The 22,497-nt window shown below is 41.3% G+C and overlaps 1 protein-coding gene and 2 pseudogenes across 1 annotated transcript; 1 reads left to right on the top strand and 2 right to left on the bottom strand.

Moving 5' to 3' along the window:
• The first annotated feature begins 1,526 nt into the window (after positions 1–1,526).
• Positions 1,527–4,885, top strand: LOC120564302 (histone H1-like). Its single transcript, XM_039809154.1, has 2 exons — positions 1,527–1,596; positions 2,773–4,885. Exons 1-2 carry the CDS (start codon positions 1,527–1,529, stop codon positions 3,306–3,308), a joined length of 606 nt encoding a protein of 201 aa, XP_039665088.1. The 3' UTR covers positions 3,309–4,885.
• Positions 4,886–5,158: 273 nt separating this feature from the next.
• LOC120564300 lies at positions 5,159–7,755 on the bottom strand (annotated as a pseudogene).
• A 1,206-nt stretch (positions 7,756–8,961) lies between these two features.
• Positions 8,962–21,647, bottom strand: LOC120564299 (annotated as a pseudogene).
• Between the last annotated feature and the right edge of the window lie 850 nt (positions 21,648–22,497).

The following is a 22,497-nucleotide window of genomic DNA, read 5'->3' as shown; positions in this document are numbered from 1 at the left end:
GGAAAATATGGCATTTTTAAAGTAGCCTACAGTTACGGTAGCTAGCTAACGGTAGACTACAGAGAAAGGGTGATATTTTTACGTCTGTTTCGGAGCGACAGAGGGAGAATATTTCAGTCGACACATTAAGTAGAGCTGAAATGAGGAACCGAAATTTGCCTTCTAATCCGGTCTGATTCCTACCGGTAGCGTAGGAACCGGTTCCATAGTGGAACCGGGTTTCGGTACCCAACCCTATTAATATGTCAACAAACATTTTTAATAGCTTAGTTTTGTATGTGTAAAGGCATTAGGCTGCCCTACATGTTATAGTAGGCCCAGTTTAACATGCAACTCAGTTGTATGTGGGGTTCCTGCTCCGTCTCTTTTTCAGCTAGGAGGTCCTTGTCCTTAAAAAAAGTTAAAGACCCCTGATGTAAACTCTACGTGTTAAGATCAGTGCATCCTAAAATCCACTTGTTGTTTTTTTATTATTATTTTGATTTAATTTGATTTATTATAGGCTGTATTTGCACTATACCCCCAGTAATACAAAACACTATAGCCTATATGATGCAGGGTCGAAGTGTGCATTAAAGTTTGCACACTGATACATACGATCCAATGTTTGGAACAGAATCATTTTGAGTGGTTGTATAATAGCCCATAATAAGAATAACATTAAGAATTGTAATTGTAGTGTTTGTCATTTTGGATCAAACTGGTTTCATTAAGCTATTAGAAAAATGCCAACTATAGTTTATTTTAGCTCTGTCAATGCTGGCTCTTGAGACTTCGCAATTGAAAATCAAAATTTCAGTCAGTCCAAGCTTTCAAACTCAGCAGAGCAGCACAGAATAACTGCTGTGTGACACTTAACAAAGTGTTCTTATACTCAGGCATGATATGAAGCAGTGTAACTGTAACATTTAAAACCATATGTGCTTCCCCAGACAGGTGACATGTATGTGCCAGTGTGACAAAACAAACTTACAATTGTCAAACCTCACACAGTGTGGTAGGCTACATTCAGCACACCACTGTGACCTGCTTAAGGTGATAACTCAATTAAAAGAATTAACTCATGTTTCAATCCATCAATGAGTAAATCATTGTCATCAAAACAAAAGGTTCTTTTATCATTGCTTAGACCAAGACAGTCAAAATGCAAAGACATCATGCCGAATGACAGTGTATCTGAAAGTGTGATAGTTACCCTCTGTAATATTGTCCAATGGCTAACATTGTATATTTATGCAACTGAATAGTATTGAGGTCAAACATGGCACACACTACTCTTTAACAAAACATTTATTTCTCATCAAATGTACACATCAGCCAACTTGCAAATACATAAAGAAAGCTTGTACAGAAAAAAAAGATATACAACATCAAAATTACAATAGATGCGTTAAATATGTGCATGAAAAAAGAAAAAATGCTGCAAATGTATCAACCTCGTGTCATCCAGTCTCTCCTCTCTTTCAGGCCACAACCTTTCATCGTCATCACACTCTTGCAATGCAACAAGGGAAAAACCTTTTGTCATGACGCAGCCCACCCCTCCCGACCAACAATCTGCTGTGATATCCTCACAACCAGCATCCATGGCACCAAGTAAGGACAACTGGTATTGAGGACAGTGATTATATACCGTCCATCTCCATGCAGAAAAAAATAAAATGAAATCAATGGGTTGGTTGGATAAACTCCATCAAAAAACCTGTGTGGACAGGCAACGTTTGGCTGATTTAAATTGTAAGGAAGATGAATTGTTCCCCATCTAGCCTAATCCATCTCACAACTTTTACAATACCACATAGACCTGAATATTTTGTATAGCCTAGTTTATGTGTGACAGATTATTGTGTTTGCTGGTTGCTCTATTTACCATGAAGGGATTTACACGTGTGTAGTTGCATTTGAGAGTAAATATGATTCAATAACAAATTAATGCCAACTAATTTGATCTGCAAGACTTGCTCAGTGCATCTCGTGCCAAAGCAATTCTAAATGACTACAGTCATGTGAACAACTTACCTAATGTTCATATAAATAGTCATATAGTTTGACAGAGTTTAGTAGTCATTTGACGATTGTGCCAAAGCAATTGAGAAAAACTGCAAAAGTAAGCCTATAGGACATGTTCACAGTCAGAGGGAGCAGCTCTAATAAAGTCTGGCTAAAGTGCACCATAAAGCCTCAGCCATAGTGTGTTTGCTGCTACTAGACAAACTTCAGTTTATTACAAACTGATCAACAGCAGATTGTTGTTTTTACACGGAGTCCCTGAACAAACATGTGGGCCAGTTGGAAAACTGCTTTTGATGGAACTCTGATGCATCTGAAATCATTTTAGGAGAGGAATGAGTGGGAAAAGCTGCTGAGCAGTGCTGGCCACGGCGGTGAATAGGTGAGGTTTAGAGGCTCCACGAACAAAATGCAGAGAGCATCAGAGCTCTACATGACTTCAATATGAAGATAAACAATTCCGCTATCGGCTCCCATCACTATTAGCCTTCAGCACTTCTCCCACATTTAGTTTATAGTATTTTATTAGTGAAGAGAAAACACAAGTGGCGCGGCTTTCAGACTGCACAGAGGAGCCACGAGCTGGGTTGAGTCTCCGCGGTTCTCATGATGTGTTTAAGAGCAGCCCGCTGCTCTGGGCTCTTGAACAGTCTAGTCAGGCTCGCGTGGGGAAAAAAAAAAAAAACCCCAAAAAAAAAGCAAAAAAAACCCCCCCCCCCCCCCCCCCCCCCCCCCAAAAAAAAGGGGCCCCCCCCCCCCCAGGGGGGCCCCCCCCCCTTGGTGAGCTCATCGTTAAAACTCTGGCCTCGTCCAAGGAGCGGAGCGGCGTGTCCGCTGCCGCCCTCAAGAAGGCTCTGGCTGCCGGAGGCTACGATGTGGATAAGAACAATACCAGCGTCAAGACCACCATCAAGAGCCTGGTGGCTAAGTGGACTCTGGTCCAAACAAAGGGGACCGGGGCCTCCGGCTCCTTCAAGATGAATGAGAAGGCTGTCGAGACGAAAGCTAAGAAGCCAACCAAGAAAGCCGCTCCTAAAGCCAAGAACAAGCCCGCAGCCAAGAAACTCACAGCGGCCAAAAAGCCCAAGGCAGCGGCAGCCAAGAAGCCAGCAGCAGCAGCAAAGAAATCCCCGAAGAAGGCGAAGAAATCCGCAGCGGTTAAGAAAGTGGCCAAGAGTCCCAAAAAGGCTACCAAGAGTCCTAAGAAGGTGGCCAAAAAGTCCACTGCAGCCAAGAAAGCCCCCGCAAAGAAGGCTGCCAAGCCCAAAGTGAAGAAGACAGCAGCACCTAAGAAGTGAGCTGTAATCGGCTCTGAACTAAAGCTCCGACCAAAAGCTCTTTTAAGAGCCAGCCACATCATTTTTAAAGAGCGTTTTCCTGTTGTTTCTTATTGTCATTAACAGCAGACATTTGTGGATGTAAGAGGAGGAAGAGTAATTCCTAGTTCAATGCTTATTCATTTGAAGTTCTTACATATTCAATATCCCAATTAAGTAGGCTATTTTTGGTTTAATTAGGTTTAATTTATAAATATTTAAACCTACGGTAATTTAGAGGAGGTAAATGAAGTAGGAAAAGTATGACGTAGCCTAGGCTAAATGGGCTTTATTTAGCCTACTGCTGTATCATACAGTAGGCTATTATTTATCTGTGAATTTAATACATAACGTGAATTTAATAACAAAATTCCATATTCAGACTCAGGCCAGCCTATTTTTTTATTATTACATATTTGATAGCTTGTTTAAAATCATGCAGAGTCAAGGTTAGCAAAATGTGACGTTTTGACTTAATAGTGCTTAAAAAACGCACTTCAAAAGGTGCAGTAGCAGTTTCAGTTATAGATAGCACAATGTTACCATCCCAGTGTTTCTGAAGACATCTTATAGATATGATGGTATTTCAAAACCGAGATGCATGTGTACTTTTACTTAACATTGTTTTTAAAAACTCAGATGCATGTGTACTTTTACTTAACATTGTTTTTAAAAACTCAGATGCATGTGTACTTTTACTTAACATTGTTTTATTTTAACAAATGTGAAGCTATGTATGAGTTAAGGAAGATAACCAACAAATTAGTGCCTGTCATGCACGGTAAGATAACATAATTGTGACGACCAGAGGGTGCTGTTGGACGAGATAAGATGTGGCCCCTTAAGAGGGGCTCGTTGGGGCAAACCAGTACATTGTTTTAACCTTATGGGAAGTCACTAACAGTGCCTATAAGTGTGGGTAGGTTTTTCAAAGCACACTTGATTAACGAGGTTGTCCCATCACCCAACTCAATACATTGCTGCCAATTGCTTAAGCAGAGCTTTTTGAAATATTCACATACAAGTATGTCACAACAGCCACACCACATTACAATTAAAATCAATTTTGTCTCTGACTCTGGAGTCAGTGAATGAGACCACACTATGTCCCCAAATAAAACCTTCAGTCCTGGATGTATGGCTTCCATATGGATGAATTGTGTAATACATTACAAGAATACAGTCATACAGAAATGCTGCTGCATCCAAACCGTCCTTTTGTGTGGAAACCAACTAAGCAGAAATCATATGAATAGTGGAAAGTGTATCTATAAGTAGCCTACCATTACTTAATCAGTGTGGTGTAGCCTACTCTTAACATAGACTTGCTTAATCACCACTGTCACTTTACCTTTAAACTTTTGTCTCCATATGCTTTTGTATAGTTTCTATTTATAACTTTTATTTTACTTATCTTCGTTTGATATACATGTAGGCTACTGTATATAACCTACATCATATGACATTTTTTTTTACTTTCTCTATTTATTTGTACTATTTCTGTCTTTGTGCTGCTGTAACCGCTCTATTCAATCAATAAAGGGGGTAAATAGGTTTAACTTATGAGATGTGATTTAACTGTATTGCCATTGCACACAGGTAGCCTACAGTAGGTAGCCTACTGAGAAAATGAAATGCAATTAGCATATAACGTGCAGAGCAAAGGAATAGGCTACATTGTAATTTATAGCCTACAGTAAGTAAGAAAGGAAGAAAGAAAGAGGACCCTGAAACTCCAGACTTTGACAAGGATTACACTTTGTTCTATATGACTACCATATATTTACACATTTATCATAGTTTTACTACGATATCAATAACAATACAGCTCAAGGACAACAGGAACAGGTCTTTAGATAAAGTGGGTGGCTCTATAAAGAGCCTTTGTTTTGTTGGTCAACAGGTTTAGTTGGAGCTGGTGTACTTGGTCACGGCCTTGGTGCCCTCAGACACGGCGTGCTTGGCCAGCTCCCCGGGCAGCAGCAGGTGGACGGCGGTCTGGATCTCCCTAGAAGTGATGGTGGAGCGCTTGTTGTAGTGAGCCAGACGGGATGCGCTCAAAGATGTTGCTCACAAAGGAGTTCATGATGCCCATAGCCTTGGAGGAGATGCCGGTGTCGGGATGGACCTGCATTAGCACTTTGTACACGTAGATGCTGACGCCCTTGGACATGGCTTTTCTTTGAGCCCTTCTTGGGCGCTTTGATGGTGGGGTCCGGTATGATCAATAGGTTTGCCCTGACTCGGATGCGTTCTCTCGACTAGGGCTGGGCGTATCGATCTAAATATTGATAGTATTGATACCAACGTGAGTATTGGTATCGGATCGATACTGTCATGATGAGATCGATACTTTTGTTGTAGTTTCTCTCAGAGTTCATGCGAGCACAGCGTCTCTCCAAGTCTGTGCGCAGTGTGCAAACAGCGCACCCCCCTGTATTTACTTGGTATCGGATCAGGGGCGGATCTACAGGGGGGCAAGGGGGGGCAGCTGCCCCCCCACTGTAGGGCCTTGCCCCCCCAGCTGCCCCCCTAACTTTGGCATTCAAAAAACTTTGCTTGTAAAAACAAACTGCCACTATGTGCACAGGCTTCTTAAAACATTGAAACAAACAATTAATTTATATTAATTCATAATAAATAATAATTGTAGATGTAATCTTAGCCCCCTGCCCCTCAAATACTTAGCTACGTCCCTGCATCAAACGTGCAGAGCGCCGTTCGCACATTCAGGCTCGTCAGCGCACTGTAAGCGAGTCTGCTGCGGTGGGGGGGCCCCCCTCCCCCAAAAAAAAAAAAGAAACTTAAAGCTGCCCCCCTCCCCGAGCCTCTCAAAGTGAAGTCTGTTTCCCCAGGTGAAGTTAAAACACACGTTTCATCTAAAGTTAAATTTGTAATAATTATAATGTCTGCTAAAGGCGAGTCAGTATCAACAACAGCGCGTCCATTACGTTAGCCAAAAGTCAAATCGCTCCCTCGTGGGTTGTAAGTGCATTCTGCTGTTTGATTAGTTTGATTTCAGTAAAGACAAGAAGAGCATAATACAGAATATTACAAACTGGCATGTTTGAATTCATAACGTTTACAGAGGGTCGCCGTTTTGGTGGCGTTACGTTACAACACACTACACAGTGCTTGCTGAGACCGATCATGTGTGTGTGATTAGTTAAGGAGTAGGCTACTATAAAATCCACTTCCTCTCACATATCACGGCAATACGGCTGCACAAATTAAACCAGGCAACATACTTTACTGTCAAACTGGGAAAACCACAAATACAACGGGATTAAGAAGGCTAGTCTAAACATAACTGATGTGTGCATGTAATAAATCTCGTCTGATGTTATGTTTTTTAGCGGCTACTTCGAGCTACAGGGCCATACAGTGTAATGTAATACAAGAATAACAAGAGCTTTTCACATCTTGGCTTTTGCAGGCCAGAGTAGCTGGAGATATTAGCTGAAGCCTAAAAGTGGGGATATTGCCAGCCAAGAAAATCCTGAGATGTGCACAGGAGGAAGAGGAGGAGGGAAATGAAGAAGGAGAAGGCAGTAAACTGGAGAGACCAGGCAGGTCAGAGCAGGAGAAGACCACAGAAGGAGATGCAGAAATGAGTGAAAGAGAAGAGGGAAAGGAAGAATTGACAGTGAGGGATGAAGAGGAGGCTGCAGGTTCAGAGAGAGGGACAGAGGCAGAGAGTGATCAGGAGGATGAAGATGACAGAGAGGAAGAGGAGGCTGCAGTAACCCCTGGACCATATGGTTGGTTTATATTCTCCTTACATATAAATTGCAGTACAGTAACATAACATGTCCTGTGACATGATGTGTTTTCAGTTTTTGGCTATTTCCATTCTGTTGTATATGTTATAGGGTTAGATATGTAAATATTTACATATACAACAACAGTTCACTCTTCTCAAGACACTTTACAGATAGAGTAGGTCTAGACCACACTCTTTAACTTACAATGACCCAACAATTCTCCCAAGAGCAAGCATTTGGTGCAACAGAAACATCAGACATATCCAGGGTCTTGGGTGGTCGTGTTACATACAGATGGATACAGATATAGAGAATTATGATTCATAATAATGGTAATTATAGTAACAAAAAAGATAATGGAACTATGAATAGAAATAATAGTTGTAGCAGTTTAGGGCGTAGCAGTTTAGGGGCATAGCAGGGCGTTGCGGGGCGTAATAGGGCATATCAGTTTATGTATGAGGGTTTCCATGTACCGTCTTCCCCTGCCACCCTACCAAAATCTCTCGCTACCCCTTTGCCCCCCCATGTAAAATTTTCTAGATCCGCCACTGTATCGGATCGATACCAAAATTCCCAGTATCGCCCACCCCTACTCTCGACTCGGACCGCAGAACGGTCAATTTCATTCTCATGCAAATCTCACTGTGCTGCTGCTCGCACATGATTGGTTGTCTCTTGAGCGGGACGCAAAATTACAAATTCCACTATGGCCACGCCAAGACCCGCCCTACGAAGCAGCTCGATCGGTTGGGGTTAGGCATTTCACCTCAAGTGACTAAGGTTAGGATAGCCGATTGGTCAGGGGATAGGACCTGAACAAATGGGGTTACGTTACCTTGCGTTCTCATGGACGCCTGGCCAATAAATGCTATTGAAGGGCGGGTCTTGGCGTGGCCATAGAGGGATTCGTAATATCGCGAGCGGGACTGAGCACGCGCTAAACAAGTAACCGTTCCTGTAAGATTGTCTGATTTTAGGGCGCGTTCAGACCAATTAAAGCCTGTCTGAGTTAACTGGTACGAAATTATAAAACATGCATGGTTAAATGAGGAAGGATAACAGAGGTGCGAAAAATAATTAATTGAAAGAATGAAGATGAAACAATTAGAAACAACAAAACTACTGGAAACCATTTCAGTAAGTCCTCATTCTAGGCTACTCCTCTTTTTTTTATTATTATTTATTTATTTATTTTTTATCTGACACTGTTTCCACTATAGTCACATTCTGCAGCTGGATGCATTTTAATTAAGTCCAGAAGTGAGCACTCACTGGAATGCCAGGGTTCATTGAACTCTTAAATACAAAACTGTTGGCCTTGAAAGAAAGCTTCAGAGTGAGAATTTATTTTGAATGCCGATACATGCAGATTGGGGGCACACTTACTAGTTTTCCATACCACAGACCTCAAATATTACAGATGGTTACCTCAGGTATATACTGTATTTTTTTTTTTGGACATTAAAACAGCCCCGACCCTATAAAAATGAAGTGTACTTCATGTTGTAGCCAGCCATTGCAATAAAGATTGTAAAATTTAGTTTAGCTCACGTTTGCTCTCTCTGAGAGGACACAGATAAAAAAAAAAAAGACAATTCCATTTAAAATCAAAATCTTTTTTATTGTGGTATATTTCACATCATATTATATGATTAGAAACAGCCCATCAGCTCAAGTTCTTTACTCAGCTGCGTCTTTTCCCTGGAAAAAATTAAAATTAGTATTACTTTTTGTACACATCATACATAAAGTTTTCTCCATTGTTCATTATATGAGGCTTAAAGGGAATCATGGTCATTTTTTTCAGTCATGACTAAAATATTGTGAGACATAAATTACAGTTGGAGGAATTTAATTTGGTTACATTTTCATAAAGCTGATCTGTATATATTTACCTTGCCAGAGTCACGGCTCTTTGCTCTCAACTTGTTGACCTGGGACTCTGCGATGTCAGCGCGCTCCTCAGCCTCCTCCAGCTCATGCTGCACCTTCCTGCACTTGGACAGATGAGTGTTGGCCTGCTCCTCCTAAAAAAAACATAGAGATTGACATTTTTAAATCTCACTAAAGGTCTACTTTTTGTGCAATAAATCTGCCACAGTATCAAGCTTTCAGTGTTGAAAATGTATATATTGTCCTTACCGCCTCCTCAGCCTGCCTCTTGTACGCCTTGACTTTGAGCTGCAACTTGTCAACTAGATCCTGCAGCCTGGCAACGTTTTTCTTGTCCTCCTCAGTCTGTTAAAGTTTATTTATTATTATTTTTTTGTATTATGTTAAGTTGATTTGCATGTTAACTATCAAAGTGACTGTACCTGATAGGTGAGCTCCTTCACCCTCCTCTCATATTTGCGGACACCCTTAATGGCATCTGCTCCGCGTCTCTGCTCAGCATCAACCTCTGCCTCCAGTTCGCGCACCTTCAATGAACAATAATGAAATAAGTATACATCTTTTTTTTTTTTTTATAAGTTGAGCTCTGCAAATTCTTTCTTTTTTTCCTACCCTGGACTCAAGTTTCTGGAGCTGCTTCTTGCCACCCTTCATGGCCAGGTTCTCAGCCTCATCCAGGCGGTGCTGCAGGTCCTTAACAGTGACCTCCAGGTTCTTCTTCATCCTCTCCAGGTGAGCGCTGGTATCCTGCTCCTTCTTCAGCTCCTCAGCCATCATAGCAGCCTAGAGGAGGCAGCATAACATGTTATTTAGTGGCCCCATTCTCCCCATTGTAAATCAGTGTAGCATAAAGATGATTTTGAAGCCGTTATTTAAAGATAATTACATAATGGTGCTGTAATTATGTCTTGAAAAAACACATTGGAGTAAAAGTGAGAACAATTAAAACGCAAACCCACATCAGTGATGGCCTTCTTGGCCTTCTCCTCTGCATTCCTTGCTTCCTGAACAGTGTCGTCCACTTCACCCTGGACCTGGACCAGGTCAGACTCAAGCTTCTTCTTGGAGTTCAGAAGGCTTGTGTTCTAAAAGGCAGAAAAGGCACTTTAGTCATCTTGATTTTCCCGTATTATTTAAAGCGGACACTTATGCTTTTTTCCGTATTTTCTGTCATATCTGCAATGTTATAATGTCGGATTTCATGTTAAACATTCAAATAATGAGGTAAACGTATTTAAGAGAAATCCCGTGAGCTAATTCAGTTTTCCAAATGTTCTGAACACTCCGGTTTCAACAGTTTTTTCTACTCTATGGCTAAGTGTCACAAAACACTTAGCCGGCCTTCTACTGGACATGGGATTGGCCGTCTGCTCCAGGCAGGAACTACTGTGAGTGATTTTTTTAAGCTACTGCGGTGTTAACATTGTCGCATGTAGCTACATGCTAGCGGCAGTAAAAGATGTACTCTTGGCTGCCAATGTTGTTAAATTCTCCCCAATTCCAGCTCACATTACTCCTGAAACATTTCTGGCTAGTATTTGGTTTAAAGGCCTTTATCCGGATTTTTGACTGTAGAAAGTGCTGCTATATTCTATTAGTGTCCACTGCTAGCTAACTATAGTAGCTACATGCTAACAGCAGTAAAAGATGTCATCTTGGCTGCCCATGTTGTTAAATTCTCCACAATTTCTGGTCACATTACTGCTGAAACATGTCTGATTGGGTAGTGTTTGGTTCAGAAACATTTATCTGCGATTTTTAACAGTAAAAAGTGCTGCTTTGTTCCATTACAATCTAACGTTAGCATAGGCTACTGCTAACTATTAAGTAGCTGCATGCTAACGCTAGATAGCTGTAATCTTGGCGGCCAATGTTGGTCATTTCTGCCAGCCTGTCAGCTAGTCCATGTGACGCATTCGTCCAATCAGCTGCCAGTTTTCATTTTTTGGGCGACAATACAGATTAGCGGCGCCTGCTGTTATGGAGACGTATTACATCTTGCGCACGCTCTGAACGTACGCTCAAGTCGGCATCGCTTCGGTGTGTTCCGAGGCACTTTTTTGACCAACTCGGGGAGACTGATCAGTCCGACTGCCTTTTCTGCCGACGGTCGGTCGTCGGGTTGGTGTGTCAGAGCCTTTAGACAGGGTGGATACAGGTGCAGCAGCAATGGGCAGTTTGAGAAAGGGTTTTTTGAACATGAAAGCATATAAACATGTCCTAGTACAAACACAAAATACAAATATGAACTTAAAAATGATATATAATAGTTCCCTTTTAAAATGTCATTAGATTTTAGAATTATTGAAGAAAAAATTGGGCTTTTTCACCTGAGAGTGCAGAAGTCCAACACGCTCACTGGCGTCCACCAGCTCCTGCTCAGCAATTTTCCGACTTCTCTCTGTCTGTTCCAGAGCAACTCTAAGCTCCTCGATTTCAGCTACCATCAGACCGTTCCTGCGATCCACCATAGCAGCTTGTTCCTTGAATTCCTCCTGTGCTCTGACAGCATCATCAAGGTGCATTTGTGCATCCTAGTGAAAAAATATCAGGAAAGTATTCACATGAATGCCAAAATCTACCTGTACTGATCACAGTCTGTGCAACAACTCTGTGTCTAACAATACCTTCAGCTGTGCCTGCACATTCCTCAGCTGCTTCTGGGACTCAGCGGCCTGGCGATTGGCGTGGCTCAGCTGAATCTCCATCTCATTCAGGTCTCCCTCCATCTTCTTCTTGATTCTCAGGGCATCGTTTCTGCTCCTGACCTCAGAATCCAGAGTGCTCTGCATGGAGTCAATCACCCTCTGGCTGTTCCTCTTGATCTGCTCCATCTCCTCATCTTTCTCTGCCAGCTTCCTGTCCACCTCACCCTTAATCTGGTTGAGCTCCAGCTGGACACGCAGGATCTTAGACTCTTCGTGTTCCAGAGTTCCCTGATGATATCAAAGAATAAAATATTAATTTCTGCTTCAAACCTTTTTAAAGTGTATTTGTCCATGATTTAGATTTTTTTCAGAAGATGTCACCAGAAGAAAATGTAAATAATATAATGTCCGCAACACTGCTTTAAACTCCCATATTTAATAAAATAAAATGCAACGTTTCAACCCAGCTGGGTCTTCTTCAGGTCTTCTTCTTTGCCTGAAGAAGACCCAGCTGGGTCGAAACGTTGCATTTTTATATTAAATATGGGAGTTTAAAGCAGTGTTGCGGACATTATATTATTTTCGTTTTAAGTATTTTCATTTGTCCTGCACCTGCCAGAAGGTGGGATGTGCACACAGTTACTTTTATAAACCAGAAGAAAATGTACCTCAGCCTCTTCAAGAGCTGTCTGGATCTCAGCCTTCTCGGTCTCCACCTGCTTCTTGGACTTCTCCAGCTCATGGATGCTCTTGCCAGTCTCACCAATCTGTTCAGTCAGATCTGAGATCTCCTCTGCAGAGAGATACATTTTTTTTATATTGTTAAGCCTTAAAACATAAAATATAAGCACTTTATTCTAACGTGTTGAATACAGTCTATGAAATACACTTGTTGAATACAGTGTAACTGCTACATAATGTAGAACTCACGTTGCAGGTTCTTGTTTTCACGCTTCATGGTCTCCAGCTGATCCAGAGATTCCTCATAAGAGTTCTTCATCTTGAACAGCTCAGTGCTGAGAGAACGAGTCTCCTTCTGGGCTCCCTCGAGCTCTGCCTGACCCTCCTCGTACTTCTGTTTCCACTCTGCCAACACCTGAAGAACACAGTTAAGTTGGTTATTTAACAACATGAAGACAAATACAATACATACATATTTCATTGTTTGTGTAGTCTGCATCGATGACGTTCCTCTTTTTAGAGGACTATGATTAACTGCTCCTCATATCTCCGCAGGGTAAATCCAGACAGCTAGCTTGACTATCTGTCCAATCTGAGGTGCACAACTAAAACGACTTTTGAACGTACGCATGTTCCACCAAAACAACTTCCTTCCTGAGGCTATTTTGCAGAGGAACCGTCATTGTGTTACTTAGCGCCACCCAAGACGATCTTGATTGGTTTAAAGAAATACCAATAAACCAGAGCACGTTTCTCTCCCATCCCGGAATCATGTGTGGACTAGCTAGTCTGGCAATGCGTGATTATTGTTTGTATGGCTTGGCCACACAAAGTTAACAATGCTACCTTGTCAAAGTTCCTCTGCTTCTTGTCCAGGTTGGCAGCCAGCCCATTGGCCCTCTCCACATCAATCATTAGGTCCTCCACTTCACTCTGGAGCCTCTGTTTGGTTTTCTCAAGAGAAGCGCACTTGGAATTCACCGCCTCAATCTGCTCCTCAGCCTCCTGAAGACGCTGAGCCAGCTTTTTCCTGTTTGAAAAAAGCAAAAGATTTGTTTCCAACTAAAAACTGTTATGCTACCTGAAGCCTTAGTAATAGGAATTATATAACACATTATGTAACAGCTAGCAAATCCATATACGACATACAAACACTGTCTCGGCCCGATCATAACTTTTCTGAAAATTGTATCTCGGAAGGTGCAGCTCATATTACATTTAAGTACTAGATGTTTGGGTCTTTACTACAGCATGTATTCTTTTTGAATTTAGCCTACTGATATAACACTGGTGTCTTTGTGATTTGTTGAAAAACATAATATTCTTAGCATAGTGAGTATTTTTCAAAATAACAGGTCTTGGAAAATGGGGTAAATTTCTAATTAGCCTATTATTTGGGCTATTATGGTAATAGCATGTTTTTTATGGATCTGACTGATCATATGAAAACAGAGTTGCAAAATGTTTGCTCCAAATTAAAATGCCGCCATTGCATTGTTTGAATGTTACTCACTTGGCTTCCTCCAGCTCCTCAGTGCGCTGGATAGCATCAGTTTCATACTTAGATCTCCACTGAGCCACCTCACCGTTGGCCTTGGACATTCCACGCTGCAGCTCAGCCTTGGCCTCTTGCTCCTCCTCAAACTGCTCCCTCAGCAGATCACAGTCATGGCGGGCTGATTGCAGTCCATGGGCAAGAGCATTCTTGGCCTGGTGACATATGATTGAATTTACAACAATCCTAAACTAATAATACCAATACAAACTTACTTAACAGTTTCTTACCTTAACCTCCTCTTCAATCTGTCTTTTCAGCTCCTCAATCTGCTGTGTGAATGCCTGTTTGCCTCTGGTCAGCTGGGAGACAAGAGCTTCTTTCTCTTCAACTTGACGACTGAACTCACCTTGTGTGAAAGATGTCACGATACATTAGTTTGTGACACGTTTCTCAATAACATACACAACAGATCATTAACTGATAGCTTGTAGATACCATTTTCTGTCAGGAGACGTGCTTTCTGTGCATTTGAGTCATTGATTTGACGGACATTTTCATCATTCTTGGTCTTCAGTTCGCTGAGTTGGTCCTCTAGAGTACGGCACATCTTTTCAAGATTTCCCTAATGAGTAAATATAGATGAGATCAGTGATCAGATTTTATTTATAAAATGAATTACATTATTTACTATACTTATTTAGTTAATAAAATAGCATGTAATGCATTGTGTACCTTTGCTTTAGCGACATTCTCCATGTTGCTGGAGAGGTCATCAATCTCCATCTTGTATTCACTCTTTTCCTTCTCAAGCTTCTGCTTTACACGCTGGAGGTTGTCGATCTGCTCTCCCAGCTCAGCAACGCTGTCAGCTTGCTTCTTGCGAAGAGCAGCAGCAGTGGCTTCATGCTGCAGAGTGGACTCCTCAAGATCACGACGGAGCTTCTGGAACTCGGCTTCACGCTTCTTGTTCATCTCAATCTGAGCAGCAGTGGCACCACCGGCCTCCTCCAGCCTCTCACTGATCTCCTCAAGTTCCCTGGAGAGGTCAGCTCTCTGCTTCTCAACCTTGGCACGAGCAGCACGCTCAGCCTCAAATTCTCCTCCAGTTCCTCAATATACAGCCTGTTGAATATAGATGTGATGTCTTTCAGTAAACTTTCACTTTTAATACCTAAAATTGGAAACATTTGCAGAAATGTTTTGTGTAACGTGATATGTCACCTGGAGCTCCTTGATCTTCTTCTGAAGCTGAGCACCAAGTGACTGCTCATCTTCAATCTTGCTAAGGAGCTGAATGATTTCAAAGTCCTTCCTGTGAGAAGTTTAGATAAAATACATAGAGTTCGTGCAGTTGATCACATTTCTTTTAAAAGAATGGTTGTACAAATTGAAAAACTTAGTTACTTTTTGATCTTCTCATCAGACTGCTGCTTGTCATTCTCAAAATCCATGATGGATTCCTGGGCCAGTTTCAGATCACCCTCGAGCTTTCTCTTGGCTCTCTCGAGGTCCATACGGAGCTTCTTCTCTTGCTCCAGAGAACCCTCAAGCTAAGAAATAAGATGAGTTTTTAACCATCACATTCAAGAAGAATCCTGCTTTGCCAATCCAAGAGACTTTGTAAACTTACATCATCCACTTGCTGCTCAAGCTTGGTCTTGGCCTTGGTCAGAGTGTTGACTTTGTCTTCCTCTGCCTGCAGGTCATCAAGAGTCTGCTGATGAGCCTCCTGAAGGGCTTTCTTTTCCTTGGTCAGCTTAGCAATGCTCTCATCCTGAGAGGCCATCTCCTCAGTCAGGTTCTTCACCTAAATGTGCAAGAAAGATCTTGTCTTTAAACGGTCATCATTATAATTGTACTTGATCTGATGGACAGATTATTATTTACGAACCTTGTTCTCTGTGGCATGTTTCTCTTTTTCCACTTTGGCCAAGGTAAGCTCCAGGTCATCAATATCCTTCTTGAGCTCAGAGCATTCATCCTCCAGCTTTCTCTTCTTGGCAGTGAGCTCAGCGTTGATTTCCTCTTCATCCTCCAGTCTCTCAGTTGTCTCTTTGAGTTTGGCCTCCATCTGAATCTTACTCTTGATAAGTCCCTCACATCTTTCTTCAGCATCATTCAGATTCTCTGTTTCCTAGTTAATTTTTAGGAAAAGAGAAGTTAGCACATCAACTTTGAAAAACATGAAAAGCACAACTGTCTGTCGACGTGTACTTACAGATGCTACTTGCAGCTGCAGATCATTCTTCTCCTGCAGAAGGGACACCATCTTCTCCTCCAGTTCCTTCTTCTTGGCCAGGGCAGCAGCCAAGTCAGTTTTCATCTTATCATAGTTCTCCTTCATATTTGCCAGCTCCTTCTCAGTTTCAGCACTCTTCAGCAGAGGCTTGATCTTGTAGTACACCTTCATCCATGGCCAGTGTTTGACATTCATGAATGAGCGGATGTTGTACTGGATGGTATATATGGCTTCCCTGCGGACAAGAAGTAGCTGTTAGGGACAATATTGTTATTGATTTTTCGTACCATCATTCAGAATGAGCTGTTTTCAACATGCCTCCTCTCCATCATCTTCACAAACTCTCTTCTCATGATGTAACCACGGCACAAAGCCTGAGTCATGGTGACCAGAGTTGCCAGTTTTTCGTCTCTCATCTCCTCAAGGACACCCAGCAGACCGGCCTTGAAGAACACCTAATCAAACAAAAAATAAAAATGAATTTAGAATAAACTCAGATGGTGAATACTTCACACCCTGAAAAAGAAAAACTTAAAAAGATTTTCACCTTCCTCACATGGTTCAGGGGTTTTAAGTCAAAGGTGTTTTATAAATGGCCACTTGCAGGCTTCTCTGCCTCTATACTAACACTATATCACTTGTTCCTTGGCATCAAACTCTACAATCACGTAAGTACTTTTGACATATTCTGCTATATAATTAACAGAATGTGTCATGCAGACACACTGGACTGAATAACCTAACCTCGGTCATTATTCGTCAGTTAAATAAGGAAAGCCAGGTGTTTACCTTGGTGTGTCCGAATTTGTACTCGTCGTGATTAACATCAATTGACCCAAGCAGCTTCTCTGAAGCCTTCTTGTTGTCAATGAACTGGCCATCGGGGATGACACTGGCATTCAGCACCTTGTACCTTGAGTTTTATAAGAGTCAATAGTCAGTGTGATCATTTTTTTTTTAATAATCTGTATCAAAATTCTCTTAAAATATCCAGTGATACCTCTGCTTGAAGTCAGCGTAGAGGATCCTGCTGGGGAAACCTTTTCTGCAGATTCTGATACCCTCCAGCACACCGTTACACCTGAGCTGGTGGATGACCAGGAAGTTCTCCATCAGACCTGTAAAAATACATTTAATTTAATTAATTCTTTGAAGAAATGGTAGCACAAATTTAAGTAAACCATATTAACAAACAAAACCTCTCCTCAAATAATCTCTTGAGATTATGTTCTCTATCTACCTGGAGTCTTTGACTCATTGGGAATCAGGCAGCGCACAAAGTGAGGATGGGTGCTCCTCAAGTTAGTCATCAGCTTCCCCAAGTTCTCCTGTAGATCCAAAATGGGGAGTCTTATCATGACATGTAACAATTGTGAGTTTGAACATAAACTGATATATATACAGTATAAGATAAGTTTAAAATTTTAAATATATATATATATACACACACAATAGGTTTGCCTTACCCTAAACTGTGAAGACACAGTCTGCATAGAACCACCCTTCTTCTTGCCTCCCTTCTTGCCACCAGTTTCTGTTGATAATTTAAAGTAGACAATTTACATGAACAAATATACATTATAACCTTAAATTACATTTCCATTATAACCTTAAAAAATGTTTCATTTTACTGTAGTTACTATCGTACCCTCAACAACAGGAGGGAAGCAGATAGCCAGCACTTTCACTGAGGATTTTGTGTAGAGCTGAACGACAGAGCCATTCAATGGATCCTTGTTCTTGTCCAGCCAGCCAATAACATTGTAGTCCACAGTACCAGCATAGTGCACTAGGGAGAAGTGGGCTTCAGCCTTGCCTTTGGCGGGCTTAGGCTTCTCAAATGCTTTAGATTTGCCAAGATGCTGGTCATACAGCTTGTTCTTGAAGGATGTGTCTGTGGCCTTGGGGAACATGCACTCCTCTTCAAGGATGGAGAAGATTCCCATAGGCTTAAACAAGTGGCAAGAAGTTTTTCATTAAGTGATCCATTAAGTCAAATTAAAAACAATTATATATAATCACCAAATTAATTGATTACCTTTTCAATGAGCTCAATGCAGGCAGCCAAGTCCATGCCAAAGTCAATGAAATCCCAGACAATACCCTCCTTCTTGTACTCCTCTTGCTCCAGGACAAACATGGTGTGGTTGAAGAACTGTTGCAGTTTCTCATTGGTGAAGTTGATGCACAGCTGTTCCAAGGTGTTGAACTGTGACGGGACAAATAATCAATATGATCTCTCGCAGGGCAATAAGACTGATTCTGTCATGAAAAGTATCACCTTCTGAGTTGTTTGAAATGAAGCTTACGTCAAAGATTTCAAAACCAGCAATATCCAGGACACCAATGTAGAACTGTCTTGCTTGTTTAGTGTCCAACATCTGGTTAATACGAACGACCATCCACAAGAACATCCTCTCATAGATAGCCTTGGCCAGGGCAGTCACTGAATTATTCACCTGAATAAAAACAAGGTTGTGATTTGAATAACGTCAGTCAAGCCTTTTTGTAAAATCATGGATTACTGGCATTTTGAATTTCTTTCTAATCTGTCTAATAAAGGCAGGAATTTCTGAGTCAATCAGTCCGTCCGTTGAATGTGGTGAACCAAATGCGCAAAATACGTAACATGCAGCACGCTTTTGTACGGATAAAAACAGACTCTTCTATGTTTAGAAAGAAGAGATCTAACAAAGTAAGGAAGCCAAGTTAGCCCTCTGAGCTAATGCGTGCAAACTACTGTAGCCGAGGGTAATTCAACAAAAACAGGCTCCGTAGTCTGAACCAGGATGAACCAAGACGGCCCTCACACTTTGATTAACTCCCATAGTGAGAACTTTGCTAAGAGGAAACTCAAAAAATAGCATACATGTTGCTAACAACATTTCTTGCCGACAATAGATATCAAACCAAAACCAGACACTGTATCGTATTTAAATTATTGTGAGCGGTAAATTCACCACTTCTAAGCAAAAGGCAGAAGATAACGTTATCGCGATGCCTGACCGGGCAAAGCCTCTCTACCTCCTGGCAGCAGGTAAATGTAGCAGTACAATGTTTTCCTCTGAATGGAAGTAAGTCAGTACTATACAGTTATGTTGCATATTTCTTTTAGTGCTTTGTAAGTTATTTCTGGGTACAATGAGTTAGAATTACAGCTGTCTGGGGCCCTTTTACGTTTGGCCGCCAGGCAGTTGCCTAACTTGCCTAATGAGTTTTCTCTTCTCTGATTTCCCCCCTGAACCAGTGTATTTCAAATGTGTTTCTGACCGTGAGTAGACGAGGCTTGGGTATGTGACGCAACTATGTCATGGCAGGTGTATTGCTCAGGACCCAAGGAAGCACAGTGTGAGCATTACGTTGATTGTATGTGCAGTTCTCAAGAAAGCTGCAAGCACCAACACCACAGGCCAAGCAATCGGCCTGTTTTAAACAGACATGGTTTGAATGGCCTCCTCAACTGTCATATAAATAATACAAAAGATCTAAAAATTTAAAATTACATCTAGGATTGTCCTAGACTTATTCTACATTATGCATTTAGTATTCAACGTGTAAAAGTCTTCCAAAGTATCAATTTGGTATATTGAACACTACCATGGTATTTTATTTAAAAAAAAAAACGTGCTACATTATTTTAGTAGAACTAACATAACTAATCTGTTTATAAATAGTAGGATATTGATAATTCATGTTTACCTGAGGTACAGTCTGTCCCTTGGTGACAAACTCATTTCCGACCTTCACTCTGGGAAAGCAAATAGCCTTGAGCATGTCAGCGGAGTTCAGACCCAGCAAGTAAGCAACCTTGTCAGCCTCTGCAAATAGTTCAGAGATTTACCATCATGATGTAAACAGACACCAGTGTGATTTATTTCTGTTGTTCCCAATCTATTCACTCTGAGCTGACATTGAACACTCACCCTCTGTGCCATCAGGCTCAGCCTGCTCCTCACGCTGCTTCTGCTTGAACTTCATGTTACCATGGTGGAGCACAGCACCAGTCAACTTGTAGATGCTCATCTTCTCTTCATTAATGAAGCCCAGGATATCAATGGCGTTCTGGGTTCAAAAGAGGTCCACACAAAACATAATCATTTTAGTAAAGTGCAAAGGGAATTTTTATGTTGCATTTAATGCAAACATATTTTAAATACTATGAAGTGGAGATCACTCACATCTGTGGCTTCCAGCTCAACTTTGTCATCAATGCTGGCCACACTGATCTGACCCATGCTACACATGGGGAAGTCGTAGGGGTTGGTGGTGATGAGTGCCATATCTGGAGATCAAAAAATGGTGAAAACGTCACATTTGTTCCATATGAAAACAGGTAAAACGATGTGCTCTTGCTCTCCTTACCAATCAGCTCAGGTATGTGTGCAGTCATCATCTGATAGAAGATGTGGTAGCCTCTTTCATCAGGAAGCTGGAATGTCACTCTAGACTTCTCCAGCAGATCTACAAATATTGTTCATAAATTACAGTCTGGCCAATTCTCATTTCCAGTCATTTGTATGTACTGTGAGTATTATTACTTACATGTCTCAATATCAGCACTAGCCAGTTTGCCAGTTGCGCCGAAATGGATTCTGATGAATTTACCCTGTTTGGAACAATGGATTTTTAATTTCCCTCCACATTGACAATCTGTGACTAGACCTCTCTCATGTGTAGAAATCGTTCCATACTTACAAAACGAGAAGAGTTGTCATTCCTCACAGTTTTGGCATTACCATAGGCCTCCAGCAGGGGATTGGCTGCAATAATCTGATCCTCCAATGACCCCTATAATCCAGGTTTAGAATTGCTATGAGAAAATAACTATTTTTCTACCCTGGAAAAACATTTCATACATAAGAACCCTGAATTGTACTCAGCATAAAGTAACATACCTTTGATGCATCCCTCTTTACTCCACCAACTGCGATTGTTGCAAAGTACTGGATGACACGCTTGGTGTTCACAGTCTTTCCAGCACCAGATTCTCCACTAGGTATAGACACAGACTTATAGTAAGAACTTGATCAAGATATTTAACTATGTTTAACAAAGTCTACAAATGTTAATGTAACAAACTCACGTGATCAAGATAGACTGGTTCTCCCTATCTGTTAAATAAAAAACAAAATCATTTACTGTGTTTTACTGCAACAGAAACCTCATATACTGATAAATTGTTTTGGTAATGACTTACCAGTAAGCATGAACTGAAAAGCGTTGTCAGAGACAGAGAAGATGTGGGGTGGAGCCTCCATACGCTTCTTGCCTCTATAGGCAGCTACACATTCAGCATCGTACACTGGGAGCCACTTGTAGGGGTTCACAGTGGCACAGAACAACCCAGAGTAGGTCTGAAAGTGATCATAGAGATTCAACAGTTAACTCTATGTTTCCTCCAAGTTTAGCAATTCACAATAGTTCTCTTTTCTCATTAGGCAGATTGTCTTACGTAGATCATCCATGCTGCATAACGCTCTTTGAGGTTATACAGCACAGAGGCTTCATTGAGATGGGTCATCATGGCCATGTCCTCAATCTTGTCATACTTGGGAGGGTTCATTGGATAGACGTCAGCTTCTTTAACTGTCCTCTCCTGAAACAGGACATTTGTCACAATGAGAACTGATCATATGAATTGCCTGTTGAGTCTGACTTCATGATACCAACCTCATTAGTGGTCAGGATTTCGACGGTGACTTTGTCACCATCTTTCTTGAGAATTTTTGCCTTCAAGTACAGTTCTTGCTTATCGGCCACGTAGCAGGCAGTCTTGGCATCAAATGGTGCACTTTGAGCCTCAATTCTCTCCCTTTCTGGCTTCCGAAGGTAAATGGCAGCTTTGCCATAAATGGCCATCTCTGAGTCCGTACTCATGGTGGCGGCTGATGTCTGTTAGATGATTACAAAGGAACTGTCATCTTAGACTAAGTCCATGTAATTAAACAGCGGTCAAACTTAAAATTCTGTGGGGGCTTGCATAGCTCAGTTGGTGGAGTGGGCGCCCTTATGTAGAGGTTTACTCCTCAATGCAGCGGGCCCAGGTTCGACTCTGACCTGTGGCCCTTTGCTGCATGTCATTCCACCTCTCTCTCCCCTTTCATGTCTTCAACTGTCCTGTCGAATAAAGGCCTAAAAATGCCCCAAAAAATTATCTTAAAAAAAAATAAAAAAAAAATAAGACATGCTGAACACATCCGAACTGAAACCACGTCCTGGTATTGTTACAGGTGGGCTTTGACTTCAAAGTGATTCAATCCTTTTCAGACTTAGTTGTTACTGAGAATAAATGCTGACATGTTGTTAAGTTTAGTACAAATGCTTGGATGAATAACTGCAGAAATTCAATGAATGAGAAATAGTTTGCACATGTATTACGCTTTTTTAATTTATTTTTTTAAGATTATTTTTTTGCCATTTTTAGGCCTTTATTATTAACAGGACA

This window comes from Perca fluviatilis, chromosome 8, assembly GCF_010015445.1.
Source record: "Perca fluviatilis chromosome 8, GENO_Pfluv_1.0, whole genome shotgun sequence".
Classification (NCBI taxonomy): Eukaryota; Metazoa; Chordata; class Actinopteri; order Perciformes; family Percidae; genus Perca; species Perca fluviatilis.
The sequence above is the reverse complement of the archived record's forward strand: the minus strand, read 5'-3'. Positions and strand labels throughout refer to the sequence as shown.